Source organism: Ptychodera flava, chromosome 1, assembly GCF_041260155.1.
Source record: "Ptychodera flava strain L36383 chromosome 1, AS_Pfla_20210202, whole genome shotgun sequence".
Classification (NCBI taxonomy): Eukaryota; Metazoa; Hemichordata; class Enteropneusta; family Ptychoderidae; genus Ptychodera; species Ptychodera flava.
Window position 1 is genome coordinate 51939005 of NC_091928.1, and position 22307 is coordinate 51961311.

Consider the following 22307-nt stretch of genomic DNA (forward strand, 5'->3'; position numbering starts at 1 on the left):
TTTAAAAATGGCGGGAAATCAAATAACGGTTAAAATTTCAATTTACGTGTCAATTTTTTTAGTAGTATATCCTTTAAATTTTTAGAATTAAAAGAAAATAGAATATAGAAAGCCTTTTTTCAGGTCAACGAATTTCAAAAGTTACAGCTTCATGGACTTTAATGATATGTAAGACACACCTTTGACTCTAAGTGCAAGACACTTCGCTAACATATTATATTTATCCGTAACCATCCAAATCAAACGATACCGCATGGTTGAATACTGGTTATAGAGGGAGCTTTTATATGTATATTTTGTTGTGACTTTTAATTTCATTTTGTTGGTTTCACCTTTTTCAACCCTCATGAGATAAACGATGATACTCTAGCGGGGTACACCAGGATTTGAATGGTCTTTACTATTGCTGTATCAGTAAATTATACAAACACATGGTTCCAAGTTTTGGGGTGGATGCTTCAGTCAAATGTGTATGTAAGTAAGGGTTGGGGTAACCCAAATATATTATGGTTGGCCGCGGTACTCGAAATTTCAAAGTTTTTAGTGTAATTAATTCCTCCTACCCCAAGCCGTAAAAAGTGGTGACTCCTTTAGTGTGTGTGGAATAATACATGGCGAGACACCAGTGAATCGAAAGTGCTTTGATTTTGGTCGTGTGACCTGGGTCCCGGAAAAACGATATAATTTTTGTGTTTCATCCTAAAGGTGTTTTGAGAAAAGAGTGGGGTCCCTTCATCAGTTGCCTTACTGTTGTGTATTCCCTCCTTTTCGTTTGATGATAGTCCTCTTCCCTCTGAGGGGAGATATCAGATTCGTTATCGACAGAGTTAATCATTGTTGACTGAATCAATATTTTGGATGTGTGATGTCATTATTGACCTATCATCGACAAGATTTCCGGACGCTTTGAGTTCATTTCAAGCTTAAATAACGCCACGGTTCCATCTTTGGAACGTGGAGATTCCACAAGACCCGGGACGTGACCAATTAGCAAAATCACGTGGCAGAAAATTAGCAACGTTAGAGCAAGACACTGTATATGTATATACAGGTGTGATAGCTTTTGTGCAGATGTTATTAACATTGATTGTTGTTGTTGTTGTTGTTGTTGTTGTTGTTGTTTTTCATTAATTCAAAGCCTGTATCTTTCTGATGTAATTACGCGATTACGCGAGGTATAAATAGTGGTATCACACAGACGCACGCTCACACTCATGCAAGCATGAATACACTCAAACTAAGGTAAACTGTTCCAAGGCCATAGAACTATACCTAACCTAACTCATTCTTTTTGTACGTCTCATAAATATGAAAACAGTGTTTATCTCCGAGAAAATGCGACCATGCTATTTATTTGACCACTTTTTTGAAAATAAATTGTACCTAAGGAGCCAATCGGAATAGAAAGTATGATAGCACACCACTCAGAAAAATAAATGTATTATTTGACATCTTACGACGAACGCAATGATTCTCGTCCTAGGCTTGCTGTTTTATCTCCCCCTGGTGAGGTGGCTCCCGCAAACATGAAAGTTTGTAGTTTTCCCTCCCGGTGTTGCACTTCGATCTCAAGAGAAATGATCGAATGTCCGCCTTGCTATGGAATCTGTATTTAATCGCATTGATCTGGTAGTGAAACAACATCTTTGCCATTTCTTTATGTCTCTCTTTCTCTCTTTCCTTCCTTTTCCTTTCTTCAATTCGTTTTCTTTTTTCTTCCTTACTAACCAGACTAGCCATCGTGGCAAATAAGCTCGGTCCGATTCCACCTTCTGTAAGTTCATCGGTAAGCTCTCGTAATTTTTCGGCACGGATTTTCCGTGCGTGTTGCAGAATAGCCCTTCGTATTCGCCGCCTGCGAGCTCTGGAAATCAACTTCGGCTTCCCATCTTTCCCAACATCGGCATCACCTTCGCCAGTATCTTCTGATAAATTTGATGACGTGTCACTGTGATCTACTGACAGTCCCCTTTGTTGGCGTCGCGCCGACATAGCAACGGCCAGCATGGAAAAGACGTCAACTTTTTCCGTCTTGACTTCTTGATTTGAAGTCGTAGGCGAGGTTGAGCCTCCTTTCGAGAATATGTTCGCAACTTTACTCCTTATTCCTTTGAAAACCGTCTTTCTGTCCCCTTTTGCAGCATCCTTGCAAGCGCCTTCAACATCAACTCTCGCCGCTTCTCCAACTTCGGCGTCTTTGTCGCCATCCTCATTCTCGATATCAAGTTTCATCTTCCTGGTGTCCATTGAAATCAAATTCACAGATTCTGTTGCTATGAGAGACCGAAGAAATATTCCGAAGAAAGGCATGCATGGCGGCGATTTCATAGCCTCGTCCACGGCTTCATGGTAGCAGGCAAAATTGCGCTCGTCGCTCATCAAATGTGATAGCTCCAGGAATGTCCTGCAAGAATTGTTTGTCAGGAATTATGTTAGATTAGAAAACTCGATCGTCGATTGCGGGCGCTCTTTCTCAGAAAGAAGGCAATGCCAGAAAACTGCGCACTCAACCAATCAACGTTAATTCTGTGGTAATATGAACAAAAAACGAATAATGTATCCGCAAACCAGTATGCTATGATCAGTTCGTGTTCTCTCTTAATTTAGAGATGTATTATGCGCACTCGCAGTAACGTTTTGACCCGTTGACCCTTTGTTGCGCGTGCGTAGAGCAGGAAGTTGATCGTACCTAAATGTCAGAGGTCAGAGCTCGCTCCGATCGCGCGGATCGCGCTAAGTTTTCTGCCTGACTGTCTACACCGTGTGTACTCCTTCGGAAGCTTCTGCTGTATATGGTAAACTTGCCGAATCAGGTCCACATTTACAATAGATCAGCAATCAATGGTAAATATACCTCTTTACAGTGATCCCATGATAAATTTGTGGAACCAGCGCTTCATTCTTAACTTTCCTGGGAGCACTATGCAAGGCCTGCGTGGCAGGGCTGTGTGTGTTACCGGCGTTGAGGCCACACACAGTACTAGAGATTTCCCACAATACATCATGATTTGTACCAACGTAGATTACCCTGTGAAGTCTACCATGTCTCCGATGTGTAGACAAATTCCTGGACCACTTGGAGAAATTCTGAGAACGTACTTTTAAAAACACCTTTCTTCTCAATTCCCATTTTAAAGGATTAAGAAAATTGTGCTTGATTGAGAGAGGAGATAGGATTTTTGTAAATTTTCCACTGATTGTGTCCTCAGCCATACAGAATAAAGTGATGGAAAGTAGGGAGACTAGTTGCACCTGTTTTATGAAACAAAAGGATATTGATTTTTTCCAAATAGAAAAGACAAAAGAAATTTACATGCTAACTTTTTTCAGAGAATGACCCCTTCAGTTGGTCATAACTTGCTTCCCTAAACTGTGACATTTGTAGTACCTGCAGAATGTGACTTTTATGGTTATTTAATGGTTTCTTTGAAATTTATACTACAATATTTCAACGTACTTTTAATAAATATAATTAATCAATTATATTGAGACTTCACATTATTGCTTTTATACAGAACTGAAAAAGTTATAAGAAAACTAACGTCGTTGGTACAAATCGAGCAGCATTGTGGGTAATTTATTGTACTGTGCCACATAACGCCGGTACCCTGCGACGCAGAGCCCGCTGCCCGGACTTGTATTTCATGTTTGCATGCACGGCAGTTGTATTTCTTTTGGTGTTAAACTTCGCCATTGTACCGTCGACTGTTTGTCCCTCCCTGCCTGTCGTTGTTGATCATTTCGAATATATTGCCATGGGGCTGTGTATCGCTTATAATTATAAATATGATGCTGCATGGAGGTAGAAACTTCTTCCGCCATCGCCTACGGTGAACGTACGTTGATGCTCCGATGGACGACTGTACTCTAGTCTGTAGAGGTACGTCAAAGGTGATCGTTAAAAACCTAAGCTTCCGCAATGACCCTCGGGGGCTAGGCTTCCATAACTGGCGTAGGTTTCTAAAACTATATTTAATTTCCCTTCCCCTCAGTCATTTGCTACACGCCAACGACGCCAAAGGAGTCTCGCCATGAAGAGGTTGCAATTGAAGAGGAATTTTAGTGAGACGTACGACACCAGGATGATAAAATTTGCCTAAATAAATTTGCTTCATGTGCATTATAACGTTTGTCTAGTCAAGCTTATAGGCTGATTTTCAGGTTGTTTTGATTTTGCTCTTGTTTTGGGGAAAACTATTTCCTCCAAAAACCTAGTTTGAGGGTTTTCTTTCGGTTTTGTTCTTATTTTTTTATCATCATTATATTTTTTGCACGGTGCAATGAAAGCATTTGTTCTTAGGTTAATATAAAAGACACATGTCAGCAGCATATCACTCATAGTTAGTTACTCAACAGGACTGTCCATGCAGCTCTATAAAGTACTACAAAAACAAGACAGAGAAACATTTATTTACTGCAAGAGTATTTATTTGAAAATTATAATACTTATATTGTTATACATGTTCATGGTGTTGTGAAATATAATAAAGATACTGCAATATGACTTAGTAGTGTCTTTTTAGTGTCTTTTTTAATTCAGATCCTCAGTCATGAAAGCAATACAGAATTACTGGAATAACAATACTGACTAAATTCAAGGTATCTCTTGTAGAAATACCCAAACTGCAGACCTGTAAGATGCATCACCAAATTGACTAATCACAGGGCCAGATTACTTATCCATGTGACCCCATACATATGTCATCTCAAAAGCAAAAAACTTATTATAAATGCTGGGCAACCCTAACATCAAAATTCTTTGACTCTCTAGAACACAATTTGTTATTGTACTCTACAATATCTGATACATGCAACATTGATTTTAAAATGGGATCAAAATCTTAATATTTATAATGGTGTATTTCCCCTCTTATCACTTAACATCGAACTCAGTTTAAGTTTGAACCCATCTAAAGTGCGGTACGTACCCACTGACTTGATTCAATTCGTATACTGCCACTTGACGTAGCCGCCCTGCGTACAACCACGGACCGTGGTACAACGCTGTATGTTCCTGGCATTACACGGATGGTAGGCCGTATAGCGCCGGGAACACACACCATTGTGCGCTGGGCTACCACTTGACGCAGCTGAACACTGGGATGAAATTGTGGACAATTGAAGGCTGTATTTTTTTCACTAAAAGAATTCCTTCGCGGGCTGTTCTACAAGTCGCCATGCATAAGGGACGATTCAGAATTTACTTCCAGGGGGAGGGTGGAGGATTTTCTATTTTCTCGGTGATTTTTTTCCATGGCCCCCCCCTAGTAAATTATAGAAAAAATCTATGGCCCCCCCCCCTCATCTTTCCTGGTTTTTTTCCATGGCCCCCCCTAATATATACATGCATGCTTATACGGTACATTATAGACATATCTAGTCTAACAAGTTGCAGGAACTGTAGGGCCTAGTGGACATTAATCGATGATATAACAAATCATTTCAGGGTTATGTGACTATAAAAAGAATGATTTGCAGGGACTGCAAGTGGCACACTTTTGGAAAGGGTAGCAATAAACATATCTGGTTGTAAATTTCTGAAGAAAAGTTAATTACTGAATATGATACTTTTTTCGTTATGTCTCACTGATACATATGATGCACACAAAGACAAGCAAAGATGTCAGTTAGAAATGGTGAACAGAAAATCAGAGGAGCAGATAATTGGCAAAGTGATATATATCTTGAAGTTTAATGGTATATCTCATTTGCAGATATCCAGATATTTCTGGAAAGTGAGATGTACATGTACATGCACACGTTCAGCATACATTTTCATTTGATGATGCTGAATATTTGCAGACTCACGGTGAAAGTTTTAAACATTAGGAATTAAAATTGGTGAAAGCCAACTTGTTTTTAATTTTCTCTTTTTTTCTAATTTGGTTGTCATAAAACCAAGTTGCTGCCACTGAAAGCAACAATGCTGAGGAATATTTTAGAACATTTCTTGAACAAAACACCTTATCCAAAACATGAATTCACATATTATTCTGCTCATTCCATTCACAATCCAATGTTCATATTAAAATGCAGATAACCCTGTGTAAGTCAAAATTCACATTTTGTCAGCAGTATTTTTCAAAATTGACAGAGCATTCATATTTCAAATTTTTTTAACAAACTTTAATTTTGAATAGTCATGATATGCATGTTTTCAGATGACACGTAACAATACATGTTAATTTGTTTTTTTGCCTTTTCTGCCAGCCGCCACTGTGAAATCTTTGATCACACATATCAGAATGAATGGGACACAAAAGTATTAGCATCAATACACAATGTGTAAGCCTATCCACATTTCTCCTAGCCTCATACACACTGAGATCACTTCTTGGACTACAGCAAATTTCTTGTGTACACAATATTTCAACAATCCGACACCATAGCATTGGTGCAGTGCCACATGATCTTCTGGATGCACATACAGGATTATTGGAAAATCAACCCTTTTGTAAATTTTTCACCATATATTTTTGACAGTAATACATAATATTTTTATTTTCAACATTAAAACCTATTCGTTGAAAAGCACCTTGAAGATGAGACGGCCATAAATTTATTTTCAAAAAAGTTTATAGTAGATGTAAGCACTGTAAAAAGTTATGTAGAACATTTAAAAAATTTAGAAAGGGTAAAATTGATGAGAATGAAACATAGAAAAAAGGAGCAGAAAAGAAGAGTAGCAGTAGCAGTAGTTTACTCAAAGGATGAAGTGGGTGTATATTTGGGGTACAATTTTGGTATTAATGATAAAAATTAATTTAAGTCGAAAACTAGACAGTATTTTCTGAAATGTAATATTTCACTTGAAAGGATAGTATTCATGTAGAAAAAAACAACTATTTTACTTGGCATTATCCATCTTCATTTTAAAATTGTAGGGGTTTAAAGACTGACACTCTAATAATTGATTAAAATCATGATCAGCAAAATTAAAATGCCTCTTATTCAAAATGCCTCTTATTAAAAATGTAAGAGCTTTATTGCCAAACAAAACCAATTGATAGTTGTTGTGTTATATAGCATTTAAAAAACATAATGTGAAATTTCAGAAATTTGACCCAGCTTGAGTGGAGTTAAATTCGTTGGAAATTTTGAAATTGGGAGGCAAAAGAAGCCAAGAAATCAGGTGATTTGCATACATTTGCATAAATTAACACTTCTTTATCATGCAACTTTCAACTGCTTTACAAGCTACAAGGTAAACCCAACCTTAAAAACACATTTGCTGTAATTTTTAGCATTTGTTCAATGTTCATCTCTGTGTATCTGCATTTGTTTGTTATTCTAACACTACATAGAACACCCAATGCTGTATTTAGCAACATACCAGTGTGAACATAAATGACCATTGTTATTGTTGATAAATGAATTCTAGTCTGGACTTGATCTGAGATCTCTTTTCAACAAAAACAACCCTGACTGTTCACTGTATGGTTTGTATTGACACGCTAAATACTGGACATTTCATAACGCTTCAGGGAGGAGAACAAGATACTGCAGTAGATGCATAAAACAAACCACTGTGAATATTACCGAATTTGGCAGCTAAAGGAGTTTAACTAAACATGTTGAGTTTATGTGTCACCCAGGTAGCGTCTACGGTGCTCTTTTGTAGAGATCAGAAATTCTGGGCAAATATTGAATTGATGTTTTTTTTCCTTGGCCCCCCCCCCTAAAAGATTGTGGTATTTTTGTCTGCCCCCCCTAAATTTTCTTGGGAAAAATGGGTGGCCCCCCCTGAAAATCCTCCACCCCCCCCCCCGGAAGTAAATTCTGAATCGTCCCTAAGATCGTTTAATATATTCTTGGTATGTATACAAAGCTTAAAACGTCGGAATTTCCCGAAATAGAAGTAGGCCGCGATGCATGTAAGGAAATGTCGAGTGTCCCCCGATGTCCCCCATGGCGCAACGGCCATAAAATGCTGGCCTTTGTGTCCACAAATTGTTCATCGACAGTTTTGTTCACGTGGGATGAAAAAATCGGCCAAAAAAGACACTGTACGATGGATTTGAATATAGCTGAATGAAATCATGGATATTCTGACAGAAACAACATGGCGGAAACCCTGAGAGGACCGCTGAAAGTATTGCATAAAATCTACCGGAAATCCGAACTTTCCACCCTCGCTGGTAGCCATGACGTTAACTGAAAGTCCAAACTGTTTCTGCTTCCAAGCTTGACCCGAATATGTCTCTCCATCGCCTTTACACAAGAGCCGAAAGCACCCGGTGCGGGACGCGTGTCCTGAGAAAAATCCATTTTCGTGTTGAACGGGTCGCTTATGCAAATATGAATCTGCGCATGCGCAGTGCTCCAAAATACATCTCTAAATTAAGAGAGAACACGAACTGATGATATGAAATGGATTTTTGAAAATATCAATTGCCAAGCAGACATCCATCAAATATCAAGTATTCGAGAAAACTCAAAGGCGTCCCCTTCTGTGATGAAGGTTTGCGATGTTCGCTTCTTGATTTTGACAGTTTCTGACTACATCCTATCGTCCATGTGTAATTTTAATTGCTCATTGTGGTCAAGTATGGGAAAAATACGAATTTACACTTTTTAGGTTTCCGGGCATTTTCCTTTAGTCACAAAACTTCCAAACATACTGAAACACATTTCTCAAGGTATTTCTGAAATCACAAAAGATATAAGTAAGTGATTACAGTACTCACTGGTTCGGATATCATTGACGAGTGTACGGTGGTAACGATATATTTACAAGTTTAAGTTGCCTAAAAACATATTCAAAACAAGAAAATGCGTAGCCATTACTTACTTGTACTGCTGTTTATACATGTTTTTTAAATAATTCCATGTATCATGAAGTCGATAGATCGGTGTGACCTGAAGACCCGCCATCACTGACCTCAATGAATTAAAATTTTGTAAATGGTAACATTTTCCAGCGACCTACAGGAATGAAAAACATATTGGAAAAGCATACGGTGAGTGGTTATAGTTCTTCATTCACACATGTCAAGCAAAGCTCTCCGCTGGACGTTTATTTGCAAAATACTTCTAAATATGTCCTCTTTCAATTGGCCCCTTCTCTGCAAAATTGATATTTGGATTTCGCAAAGCAGTATTGCGCATGCATATTGAAATTACAAACACGTTTTAAATAATACGTACATCGATGAATTTGGCCAGAGTCTGAGTTCGCTTCACCAATGACTCGTGAGCTAGAATCTCCGTGGCAACAAGGTTAACAAGACGCTCAAAGAATTCGATGAGTTCCATTATGTTGGGGGCGCTATAGTGCTGTTGAAGCAGAAAATTAAAAGACGTTACTTTGGTTGAGATACATAAATTACTATTAGCACGTAGAATATTCCTCAAAACGGGGTATTTTAACTCGACAGTAATGAATAGACGCAACGTATAGACACAATTTAAACCTCCCATTCCTCGTTGCATCATACAAGGCGATATAACGTGTGCGCTTTTTTGACTTTTTGAAAGCTAGCAATCAAAAATTTCTGTTTATTTTAACAATCAGATTCCTTATATTATTAAATGATGTGGTAACTTCACTCAACTTCTCACATACGGGACCAAACGTTGTGTCACTGGAAAGTATCGACTATCAAGTTTTCTGTGCAAGTCACCATATATACAGTGGTCACACATGGCTGTCCTTTGTTGTCTGGGTAATTCCTTCCTCCGAGTCGAATGTCTGCTTCGAAAATTTAGATTTATTTGCTGCCGTAATGATTTTTAATGTGAACATAACCTCGGATACCAAACGTCGATATACTCCAACAAACTAGAGCTGATTTTTTGCAATCACAGAATTGTTTTCACTCTAAGGTACCAGGACAAATCTGTCTGGGTATAACGCTAATTTTGCATTGCTTGTTGGGTAACTTCTTTGATATGCTCGTATCTCGAAATGTGCGAGTTCCAGTAATGCCTAATCTCGCAAGCAAAAATGTGTAACTTTTCGCGATCCTTGAATTCATCCTATGATTTTAGACATTCTATTGTTACAAACCTTGTCTTTCTTGGTCCATTTACAGTCAATGAGCTCAGTATCGCGTACTCTGATTAACAGATCCCTGTCAATCAAAGTAAGTTCTTTGGCCAGGGAATCTGAATCGATTTCGTCTACATGCTTTATGATTGGTCCGTGCTCTTCAACCGCGTTCTCCTGTGCTGCACTCATACCGTTGTCATCGGGCGTAGAACGCTTCTTTTTATCCAGTTTTGTATTTTTAGATGGTTTTGACTTGTCTTTCTTCTTCCCTATGTTACGGAATGCTTTTGTGGCTTTTCCCTTGAAGAGTTTGCTCCCAAATCGCTTCTTTGACGTGGGCTTATTTTCTTTTAAAAGAATAAGAAATGATTAATTGGTTATATATCTTAAATATGCAAACTGAACAATATTTTTTACACATGTCAGTCAAAGAAGTTGTACATCCTTCTTGGGTTCCGATTAACATTTACGTAATATGCTGATTGTCCCTCACGGTGCGATACCATATTCTATCTTGTTGCCGAGGCTTCACATTTACAAGGCACTTAAATTGCCCGTTCGTCTATACAGATTAACAAATTAATTACCATCGTCCTTTTTCAAGGAAACTTTACCAGGAAGTTGAATTGTCACGTGACCAAACTCGTCCGTCGTCTGTATTGTGGGTAACCTAGGCAGGAAAGAGCAGTTAAACGATACATCATAGACTACCTTAGCTTATCAGAGATACTGTACTGGATCGGCGGTAACTTTATTTTTCGCACTTCTCACAGAAGATATTCAACGTACAGGAGGATCATTTTTACAGTATCAGATAATGGTAATTGGCAAAATCTTGTATCCGATCATGTAAGAAAACGTTTATAAATACATACTTGATTTTTCTTTCCATTATTCTCCTATACTTTCCTTTCTTCCTGACAGTGCTGAAACTAAGATCCACGTGCTGCTGTCTAGCTTGTTCTACCTCTTTCTCAAGAGCTACCTCTTCATTGGTCAACAACATCACGTGACCGTTGACGTAGTGGGGTGTCACACTGGGATCATCATTCTCCAGTTCGGCAGAGAGGAGGGAAGCCCGGTGCGTCATTTTTGCAAGATGTGGCACATCCTCGATAAACGTGGCCTCTCCCTCTAGAATGTCCGGTCGTGACGTGGTGTGTGTTATTTTCTCGCGATTTATGTTGAAAGGGTCGTTTTCAGCTAGGCTACACGAAGGAGAGACAAATTTAGTAATAAAAGTAACGTTATATGACTTTTTCTTAAGTGATGCTGAAGCAAATTAATGATAAAATGTTCAAGGAAGGTACCAATTAAAGTTCATGTCAATATTAAACGCACACATATGTACACCTTTGTGCCGTAATTCACACATAGGTTAAAGCCATTGGACAGAGTCGCTTCGAAGTAAACGCTACTGAACGCTATTCTTCAATTATGACACATTATTCTAGCGATAATTGGTGAAAACATGTACTTTCACGTGGCTTAAAATAAAGTATTACCAGCCGGAATAAAAATAGAAAATATGTCCTTTGGCAGAGGAACCAATATATGTTCTGAACCAAATCTAATGTAGGGCGCATCCGTTTTCTTGATTTCACGTTTGTCGGACTGTCGGTTCATTTCTCTGTCTGTCCCTGACGCGGTCTCTCCGCCTGTTTTTGCTATCGGGTCATTTTTCTGTCTGTCCCTGTTCCAGTTTTGCCACAGTTAAAAAGGTTAACTATCGCGTGATATCCGTCACATTCCTGATTGGTTGTTGTCTTAGGCTGTTTTGAGGTCAGCAAAGCTTTGCACTTACGTTTTAATTTGACTTTCTTCCGCCCTCTTAATTTCCTGCAAGGCCGTCAGGGACGCTGTGCGTCTCAGCACAAACGGACCGTGAATATGTGGTTCTGCATTCGCGACTCCGAAGAACTCTCCAACGCTCAGAACCAGACGGCGAAGACGTTGTGATTTTAAGGTTTCATCTTTTTCCTCTTCCCCACTGTCTTCAACCTCTGACACCTCGTCACTGCCTTCCGTTTGTCCGGAATCACTTGATTGGACAGAGGAATCGTCATTTTTGTCTTCATTCATCATAGCACTCCTGCTTCTGATGGACTTGCGCACTGACATTGAACTTCTACCAGCTTCATGCAGGATAGGAAGCCCGAGCGTGAAAACTTCACTCACCTCATCCTCAATGTCATCGTTATGCGTTTCAGACACCGTCATTGTGAAGTGCTTCATCCATTTGAATGCAGGTGATCGACCTCTCTCTTTCGGTTTGAATACATCCGCGCTTACATGCACGATGGAATGGTGACTGCCCTCATTAGTGTGGAGAATGTGGCCCGCTTTACCCGGATCTCCAAGGTAATCAACGTGAACTTCATGTATTCTAGCAACCCAGTGATGCCATTTCTCTTCCCTGTCAACATTGTCCGCGAACTCAAAAAACTGCGTTTCCCCGTTCATCATTCGCATTTTCAGTTCATGTTCTTTACTGTGCCTCACAGTTAGTTTGACCACGCTCAACGGATAAAGGTGCGCCAATTCCAAATCCTCAAGGTCGTAGTCGTCATCAGTCGGTAAGTCTTCCGGGTCAATGTCCTTGCTTTGGTCCATGTTGTCCTCTGCTATCAAAAGCAGTTTCGGAGTCAGGCCAAGAATAACGTACCGTAATGCATCTCCACTATCAAGAATCTGAATGAACTCTCCCTCGATGAGGATGACGTCATCAAAATTGTATTCCTCGCTCCATAGCAACCGCTGTAATCTAGCCATACTGAGACACAAACAAGGGTAAAGTAGATGAGAGGTTTAACGTTTTAATTGTTCAAGTCGAAATTTTCATTCAAAATTATATATTTTCATGCAAAGATGTGCCTGATAACATAATTTTCAGATATGCAAGAACCTCTCTCCCTCCCCTCCCCTCCCCCCCTCTCTCTCTCTCTCTCTCTCTCTCTCTCTCTCTCTCTCTCTCTCTCTCTCTCTCTCTCTCTCTCTCTCTCTCTCTCTCTCTCTCTCTCTCTCTCAGGCCATACATGTTTTATAAACTCGTGAAACACTGAGAAAGTGGCCGTTCTTTTAATTGATTTGTTGATTGATTTTGGTAAAGCAACACGAAGGATAAACTAAGCAACGACATTCACAAAAAAGATCATTAAATCTTGTTGAGAAGATAATGCAAATGAATTTTATCATTATTTATTTACTGCCAATGAGACCGAGATCACTGCAATACTCAAGGTGACTCATATGGCTAATATAGGCCTACAGAGACTAAAAAGCTGAAATCTTATAAATATTAATTTTGGTAGACATCCGCTTCATAAATTCTAACATTTCGAAAGCCCGTCTGACAGTGTTATTCTAATGTTAGAAGTGAGTACAATACCAAGATCATTTACACTATTCCTCCGAGCAAGAGAATTCCAATTGATAAAAAAGTCGAAGTGAATAAAAGTCCTTTTGTTGGTAAGATAATAACAGAACTCCAAGGTGATTGACATTAACTTCATGTATCCTTGTATATATAAAACAAAAGATACAAGAACTTCAAGTATCGTAGCAGCCAAATGATGCAATCATCGATCAAACTGCTTGATGTAGTCTTGAACAGTTGTAGCATGACTTTCAGAAAATTTTGAATACGAAGTACACGGTTCATCAAGCCCCCTTATGTACACACTAACATTTTGTAGCTTATATACATGTACATCGATTTGGAAAGTTTTAAGACTTACGTTTGTCGTTGATCCTATAAGTCTTTCGACAATCACAAATCAAGTGTTCGACGATTAAAACATTTCATCGTGTTTTTTTTTCTTTTTTGGTCCGTGCATATGGAACACTGAACAGCGTTGTGAAAGGAGATAGTTCGAAAAATGGAACGCGCTCACTGTACAGCGCCATCACGCTCCTAGGTTTGGCGAGGAGAACGTTCTATATTTTATTTTGGCGCTGGAACGCGCATCTCTCTACAAATCTTCTGCACATGGGTGATTACGCCACCATTCTGCAGAGTTCGTATACGCCGATCAATGCTTACCGAAGCAGTTAAATAGATAAAATTATGACATGGCACCATGGCATTTATGTAATTTCCAATAACACTCACCGTAAATTTTAGAAAAAAGGCCTTGATGTCATATACCTGCGATTGTTGCCGTTAGTCGTGAACTGAAGCTGCCGCGGAATGATATCCCAGCAAAGATATAGTTTCATAAATTAAATTACGTACGTATAAAACATATGAATTCGTCCACCAATTCTGACGTGACTTGTCTAGCTATACATGACGGTTATATTTTTACAACAGCTGCCTTTATGCAATTATCAACAACATAGAACTGGCGATTAATATATATTTTATCGGACGAACGCAATTCTCTCGTTTTGTGTTTTATTAACAAAAAACGGTTGATATCGTCTTTGAGTGAAATATGCCAGTCATTATTTATCGTGAATTTCTCATTCCCCATCAGGAAACCTCTGCGTTCTAGGCGTTTTGCGATAGAGGTATGCTTTCTAGGCAAATAAAAATTACATGCATTGTAATGACAGGAGGCAAATTCTGAAATTGCCATCATGTGATGTACAGATTTCTCAACGTATGATATCAGCATAAAAACAATTTTGTTATTGCACAACTTGAGGTCAATAGCCTGTTGTCATTTAGTGATGACGTTTCTGACGTCACATCCACTGAATCGCTTCGTGTCAACACTGCTGTCAGTGTACGCCGTGTCCGGCTATCATTCGTGTCTACAACACCGCAGGCTTAACGTCAGTTTCGCTCACAATTCGACTCCCGTGATTCCATCAGCAAAAGGGGCTGTTAATCTCGCACTATTCAGCTCTCCAAGGTAAGTGACCAATATGTTTACTTATAATATTCCTCGCTGATCTGCCTGTATGTCTTCCACGCAAAGCGAAAATGTTGTATTTGCGGGAGACAGTTTCTGTTGTAGTTGATATCACCAGTGATGGTCGCAAAAGTTTCAGAAAAATGATATGGGAAGGCTAAAAACGAATCTCCACAATTTCGCAGCTGCCTTGAAGTTTCGTCAAGTCTAATTTCTAACCTTCAGAATTGTGAGAGGAACACGGTTTACCGCTAAAAATCGCAGAAGAAATTAACACCAGTCAAAAAGTGTGTATTGATGATCGAACTTGACGATGATTCGAAAAAGTAGATTCGTTTCAGAACCACGACACAGTTGTTAGTCTTTAATACCAATAATTTTAATGCAACCACTCCCAAAAAATATGGTATCGGCTGCGTAAATTATACGGTCACTCTACCACATTCTTGCACTATTATAGATAAGTCGTGTTAAAAAATATAATAATTTATCATTCGAAAAAAAAAAACTTAAAAATATTATGTACCATTTTGCGTGAATCAGTGTAAACATGTACACTGTCTTTTCTATGTGCGCTCTAACTCTGTCTTGTCATATGTCTATAAATTAAAATGGAAAACGGTTATTTTTCTCCAGGCTGCGCTTTATATGTCGTATATCTTTCTCACAAATACGGTGAAGAAAATTTCATACAGCTCGCTACCATCTTTCAACGTTGACGAATTCTGTAAAAATTATTTTTAATTACGTCCCTAGATGGAAAGCGAAAGTGCGGCCTTGAACTCACGTTTGAAAGCAGTTCCAAAGTTCGCGCTTTCCGGGTTAAATGGCGACACGGAAGATTGATTACGCTAAAGCTACTGCCAATTAATTAGGTTCGGCGTTCATTCACCCAGATAAGCTGGTTGTTCTAATAGGTTTCAGTTATGGGTCGTCATGCACGTCAATGAAATGATTAAATTTGGATGGCATAATAGGTAAAAGTAGATTAGCAATGCGGACACAGATGAAACCATTGACACAAATCTCATCTTACGTAAATCCCCTCATTTTATGAGATATCTCCCTCCGTGCCGATTGTCAGAGTAGATTGTGTGTATTGAACTGGCGATGCTACAAAATTCCTTATACGTTATCTGCACAATAATTCTTTATTGTTCATTTTTAACATGTCTTTGTTCTTTGCAAGATGGGTAATACCATGATTTTCCTCAAGGATGTACCGAATCCAATGTTCAAGGCGGCCTTTTATTGAATCAAATATAATTGTCTATTATATCTTTACCATTGGTAATAATTTTTAATCAACGGGTAAGGTCAATACTTCATTAATCATTTAAATGTTTGCATCATTGTTAAGTTGACAATTGAAATTGATAGTGCTTCCCTAAATCACAGCATCACAGAAAGAACTCTTTAATAATTATAGAATACTGTAGCACTTAGAAGTTTTTGCGGGTTTTTTGGGGTTTTTTTATTTACTCTTAACTTAGGTGGTGAAAATATGAGAGAGAGAGAGAGAGAGAGAGAGAGAGAGAGAGAGAGAGAGAGAGAGAGAGAGAGAGAGAGAGAGAGAGAGAGAGAGAGAGAGAGGGGAGGCGGGGAGGGAAGGCGTCTGAAACTTTCATCCTGGGTGCAAATTGAGGAAACTACGATCACGATATAGATGCACATACATGAAATATTTATCTGGTGTCTGGGCGAAGCTTAACTCGATTGATATGCTAATCGTCGACAGACATAATCGATGTGAATTGGAGACTGGGAATTGCATGGCACGATGAATCTTACGCATATTTATATGGAATTGTAGCGTTGTGTACGTACGACTACTGTTAGCAAATACCTTGTCCGCTGACGATATTTCTACCAGTCCCTGCTGTGTATATCGACATAGCGTTGACTCATCAATAAGTATTACAATATCTATTCATTTTATGTTCCTCAGGGCTATACAGTGAAGCTTGATTGGCTATTAAGCTCTCGCGGCGTAATTTTAACAAAACAATACATTTTGTTTTTCTTTTCAATACAGTTAGTGTATCAAGGTCGAAGATGGTACTAATTTGCGAATAGCTCATACTAGACTTTTGATTTTATCAACAATATTGGACATAGACAGGCAATAAGTACGTGTTTTGGTGGATATGTACATGAAGTTAGCCACTCGTGGGACGAACAGACATAACAGAACGCACATGATAACTTATGTAAAATGAAATTCATTGTCTTCAAGCCAAGGCCTTGTGTTTTGCGCAGCTGTCAAAATGTTCGATGAACTAAACTAATTTATAACAAGCACATCAACATCACAATATCTTGAAAATTATTTCTCATATGCAGTCACAACATTTCAAAGGGACAGTAATTGAACTGAAAGATAATTTTGTATTGCCATGCCGACAGGTTTTCATTGAGTTGCCGAGAATTAGTACTTCCAATTCATTTATGTGGAGCCATCAGTTTGTCTCATCACAATATATTAAGTATATCTATTATACTGCCACCAGGCTGTTTTAATAATTGACATGTTGTAGCGGTTGTTAATAAATGTCCCCAAAAGATTGCCAATCAGTGTCACAACGTTTTACTCACAGTATGCATGCAGTTGTGCGTATATTTTTCCGATGAGGCCCAAGTAATTTTTTGCCTACGGCCTAGGTCTTTGGAGTTTTTCTAAAAAAATACTACAGGGTATTGAAATAGGACTTTATTGGGTAGCTTGAATGTCTGCCCACAGATATTTTTTACAAACTTTGTGGAATTTTTTAAAAGAGAACGTCACATAAAGGTTAGAAGATACTTTCTGCTTTGGAATGGACACTCGTTTTACATTAAAACAATCGAGTGAATATAAAATGTTTGTGTAAAATTTTCTGTGTGTCTTTTCGAACCGCTTATGCGATAACTTTACAACATTTTGAATGGACGCAAAGTAAAAATCGCTGACCGTGTGCAAAATCACGTGATTCTTGAATCGGCCTGTGCCCTTCAATAAGAAACAATCAAACAAACTTAGACATCTTGTATACCGGAATCACCTGGAGCATCATCATCACATAATACCTTCAGAGCCTTGTATGATAAATCTCTTAACAAGATAATTTGTATCTCGAAAATTGACGATTTCACATTTTGCTCATACACTTCTCACAGAAAGATTAAACCATCCCCTTCCCTGATTGATACGATACAAGTCAGTAATTCACCTTGAAATATTCCGATAACAAAAGAGTTTACTTGGCATTAAAGAATTAATAACATTCAAAACGGATGTCATTGTGTGTTTAATTTCAACCGGAAAATTAAATTTTCCATTTGAACAAAAGGGAAATAATATAGTGTCCTTCATTAAAGTTATAACAAGAGTCCATTCTTTTGAGCCGCAGGGACATTACGATTTTTGCTACGTAAAGCAGCTAGGGAACCGTTAATTAATCCAGTTTTAAAATGAGGTCACAAAATGCAAATTGGAGGTGACAAAAATGCGTTCTCATGAGGGAATGTCCTTCACGACTATTATTTAAAACTAACAAAAATAGCATCGTGACGATATAATTCGATCGATGCCACACTCAGGTTGTCAACTAAAGCGGCTGTTTTCCCTCTAAAGAAACGTTGACCTGAAAGTTGCAAGTATGTTAGTCTTTTCAAGTCACAAACACTCGCCTTCCAGTGTTTGCTTGTCATTTGTTATATAAAGGCTTTTGTGTTTGACTGCATTTCCAACGTAAAAGGAACTCAAATTATGCTGCATGTGCATAATTTCTCACATGCTGTCATTCCGAGTCTAAAAGGTTTGAATCTGGTGAAATCTAAATTGAGTTGAAGTGTGGATTATCAGCGGTGGAGCGATACATAACTCTTTCAGCGAAGATTAAAGCTGTATAGACTTCCTATCCCTGACAATCCACTAAATGCACAAGAGCGGTATCACTTGTAATCTGTTAATGTCAAATTATCTTACCAATGTTCTCACAGTTAAGCTGAATTCTATGCATTGAACGAAAATGCCTTTAATGCATTATATCAATGTCGGGGGTGACACCGTGCTTGATGCAAATTTGATAATTTTCACTTCACTTCAAATTTCCTGCAATGGAAAAAAAAACGGTCTTATGACAAAGAATGCGACCTGCAATCGAAAACATTCAGAGTTAAGTGCCCGAACGGATATCGATGACACGATTTGTTTCTATGATGATTTCAATACGCATGTGCACTTTTTCCACGGCGTTTTGTATATTTACTTGGCGGCACGATATGAAACTTATGCACGGATTTCCAATATTGTTAACAAAGACTGTTTAGCTGATTGACGTTCCCATGATGTTAAAAGAAGGAAAACGAATATGCGTTGGTTTTCAATAACGAAACAATAAAAGCATCTAAGGTTACTGCTATTGTCCCTTTAAAATCGGACTTCAATGACGACAAATATTAACAACACTTTAAAACCATTTCTGTTGTCAACACCCAGCATATAGGAAGAAACCGTACTACTAATAATGGCGACAGTCCTGTTTCCGGAGGCTGAAGGCATTCTCATTGGTCGAGATATCATCGGCGTTCTTCTGAGATTGCGCAGTAGATACGAGATTCCACCAACGGAGGACTTGGCTACTTTTCAGGAAGACAGGATGCTCTTACACTTCTCGGCCGAAGAAATCCACACTCACGTCAAAGCGCTGACTGGTCAAGACGCCAAAGATCTTCTCACACTGACGGGGCGATCCGAAGACATTGAAAATTTGCGTGCGCTAGCTCATCTATTGATTATCAAAGCGAACCAGGAATATTCTTCAAAGTATCCATGTGGAGCTGTAAGTCAAGAGTCAGAAGACAGTGATTAGATAGGTAAACACATTTCTCGTTAATATTTGGAAAGTATTTCTGCTCTTCGATAAAGTTATGATCGTTCGATCATCTGTAGTGTCTGTGCAAGTACTCCCTACATTATCATAAATAGAGTGAGCTATGTCATCCTATGTTTTGTTATTTTCATATGTTATTACCAAGCGACGAGTTCGTTAAGTTTTTGATAGCGAACCCTTCCAAATTACCGTCAGTTATGATCTTTTTCTAAAATAGCGCACTTGCTAGATTTTGCTTTTATCTCACTTTAATCATTGTGTTGAGAATCACGACATTTGCACGTCCTTTTTTGCCTCCGTTTAAGGGCTTCCGTATTTCTTTATCAGCATACGTTATGATATTTGCATTTTATTCATCTTTTATCGACCTGTCAACCATGATGCACCTCGTTCTCCCTACAAACAGTCCAGCAGACTATGACCTGTTTCTGTATTCATCCAGTATGTTTCACGCCGAGTATGTTTATTCCTTTCTGTCTTGAAGAAAACTTGTCTGTCATTCTACATGCCGTCATGCCGAACATATGCATACCTAATAAGGGGAAATGTCAATATCTTTAACATTTGCGCCAATTTTAAAAGAATGAATACGGAATTAGTTTTAACTGGGTCTAGTTATAACTGAGGTGCACCTATAGGGATCGATTAATGCTCCTCGGGAGAGATATTTGGACTTTCAAATTTTTCAATATAATTTCCTAACTACTGATTTATGGTGCCTATTTTAAGCTCTTGGACTACGTACAGGTTTCACTGTCTTAATTTTGTGAAAGTCGGACATTTAAAATGAAAGCATTCCTGACAGAAAACTGTTTGTAGCAAAAATGAATGTGTACTAATCAACAAGTAAAGCAATGTTTTGTAAACTTGTATTGCTTGTTTCTTTGCAATTTTATATTTTTATGGATTACAGCTGTGAAACGGTTAACAGTTAATTATGACAGAGTGCTCTTTATGATGTTAAAGATTCCAAAATACAACTAAATCACAATATACTTCAATCATGACAACCTTGTACCACAAAAGAGTAAGGTTCTTCACAAAAGGCCTATACATCTGTGTCTTTGTGGTATCAAATGAACGTTTCCATTTTGACGTTTCCTGGAATCATGAAATGGAACAAATGAAATGGCCAGTGGACCATTGGAACCTTGTTTGTAGATCTTGTACATAATTTGATACACGTCACATTATTTCCAGGGCTCGAAAGTGTTCGGATTGCTGTTCCGGGATACTTGTCTGATTTTGATTTGACTTGATTTGATTTAATTTGCTTTATTTAGCACAATAGACACAAACAACACTCACAAAAAGGCAAGGATAATTCGTAATAGGATAATACAGAAAAGTAAAAGATTCCATAGTGGTCCAAAAAGAGGCAATTAACTAAAACACACATAGGCGATAACATGATTAAGAGCCCCCACTCAATTATCAGATTTATCTAATATAAATGTTATTTCCTTGATGAAATATTCAATGGAAAACAAAAGAATGACAAACTGTTAATGGGCTGTTGACACATTCGCTAATGCGAGAACCAGGGATTTAGAAGGTAAAATTATTCATAGACATTTATTCGTTTGGTTTCTTTCTTTTTTATTGACAGATTTCAGGATGTGCCGACTATCGTGGACGAAAGATTGGAAGGAGAAATCGTGTTTGTATCGAGAGATAAAAACCAATTATGTGATGAAGTTTTGCAGGCATTTGAACCAAAAGCGTGACATTTTTATAAATCATGGTTCACAAGCTCATTTCACCGCTAACCGCAAAAGAGATTTACTACATAAATGCTTCACAAAATTGACTAAATTTTCATTGCACCGCCATTAACAATTTCATTCTGGGTCATAGCCAACTCTTCGTACGTGATTGACAGCATCACATTGAATACATTTTCACTGTTGTCCGCTTGGTTTGCGTTGGGTGCAATGTAGTATACGCAATAACTGTTGTCACAATGTCGCAACATGGTCTCCAGGTGATTTTTTCAGTAAGAAGTGATAAACCAAAAGATCAAGGCGAGTTCAAATTCATATTTCACAAGGGAAAAATTCAAATTATGTCTGCAGAAGAACACACGGTGGAGTACTGGATACAGTGTTTCCGTACTTAGCGGATTTGACTAAAGGTCTCCATCAAACTAATTTGCTAAGTAGAAAACATGTTTTGTTAGTGGGTTAAATTGCATAAGGTTTTGTTGACAGCGACATGGGAAAACAGAAGATGTGCAGTATTATTAATATTCTTGTTATTCATATTTCATATAGCATTTACTCCGAGGGAAACCGTATCGAGATAGAATTTCGGGATTATGTTTCATAATTGTATGTCGGTTATTAGCCGCGTTGAATTGTTTGCTTGCTTATTGTCACAATGTGTTATGTCATTGACAAGATTGTGTGTAACAATTCTTTTTTTCTTTAATGTTGTCAATTTTTTGACATTATTTGGCAATTTGAATCTTAGAGATGTGTTGTTTGCTTCAAATATATAAAATAGGTCGGGTCATCGACGAAGCTGTCATTGGATAATAACAGACGTATTTCATGGATTGATTGTATTGAATTTCAAGAGCTG

At 38.2% G+C, this 22307-nt stretch overlaps 1 protein-coding gene and 1 long non-coding RNA gene across 2 annotated transcripts; one reads left to right on the forward strand and one right to left on the reverse strand.

Annotated features, from left to right (window-relative positions):
• Nucleotides 1–1479: 1479 nt before the first annotated feature.
• LOC139145646 (uncharacterized) lies at nucleotides 1480–12763 on the reverse strand. Its single transcript, XM_070716927.1, has 7 exons — nucleotides 11796–12763; nucleotides 10867–11199; nucleotides 10579–10661; nucleotides 10010–10338; nucleotides 9148–9276; nucleotides 8792–8925; nucleotides 1480–2404 (listed from the first exon to the last, which is right to left on the reverse strand). The coding sequence occupies exons 1-7, from the start codon at nucleotides 12761–12763 to the stop codon at nucleotides 1480–1482; spliced, it is 2901 nt and encodes a 966-aa protein (XP_070573028.1).
• Nucleotides 12764–14679: 1916 nt separating this feature from the next.
• LOC139140585 (uncharacterized) lies at nucleotides 14680–22281 on the forward strand. Its single transcript, XR_011554026.1, has 3 exons — nucleotides 14680–14850; nucleotides 19331–19707; nucleotides 21334–22281. It is a non-coding gene; the product is annotated as an uncharacterized lncRNA (long non-coding RNA).
• Nucleotides 22282–22307: the final 26 nt, after the last annotated feature.

What these genes read in the sequence shown, in the direction of transcription:
- LOC139145646 (XM_070716927.1), bottom strand. Translation starts at nt 12,763, where the DNA reads ATGGCTAGATTACAGCGGTTGCTATGGAGCGAGGAATACAATTTTGAT. An exon ending in TTCCTTGAAAAAGGACGATG is followed by an intron (nt 10,339 to 10,578) that starts GTAATTAATTTG and finishes TTCTTTTAAAAG; the next exon opens with AAAATAAGCCCACGTCAAAG. An exon ending in ATGTATAAACAGCAGTACAA is followed by an intron (nt 2,405 to 8,791) that starts GTAAGTAATGGC and finishes CAATTCTTGCAG; the next exon opens with GACATTCCTGGAGCTATCAC.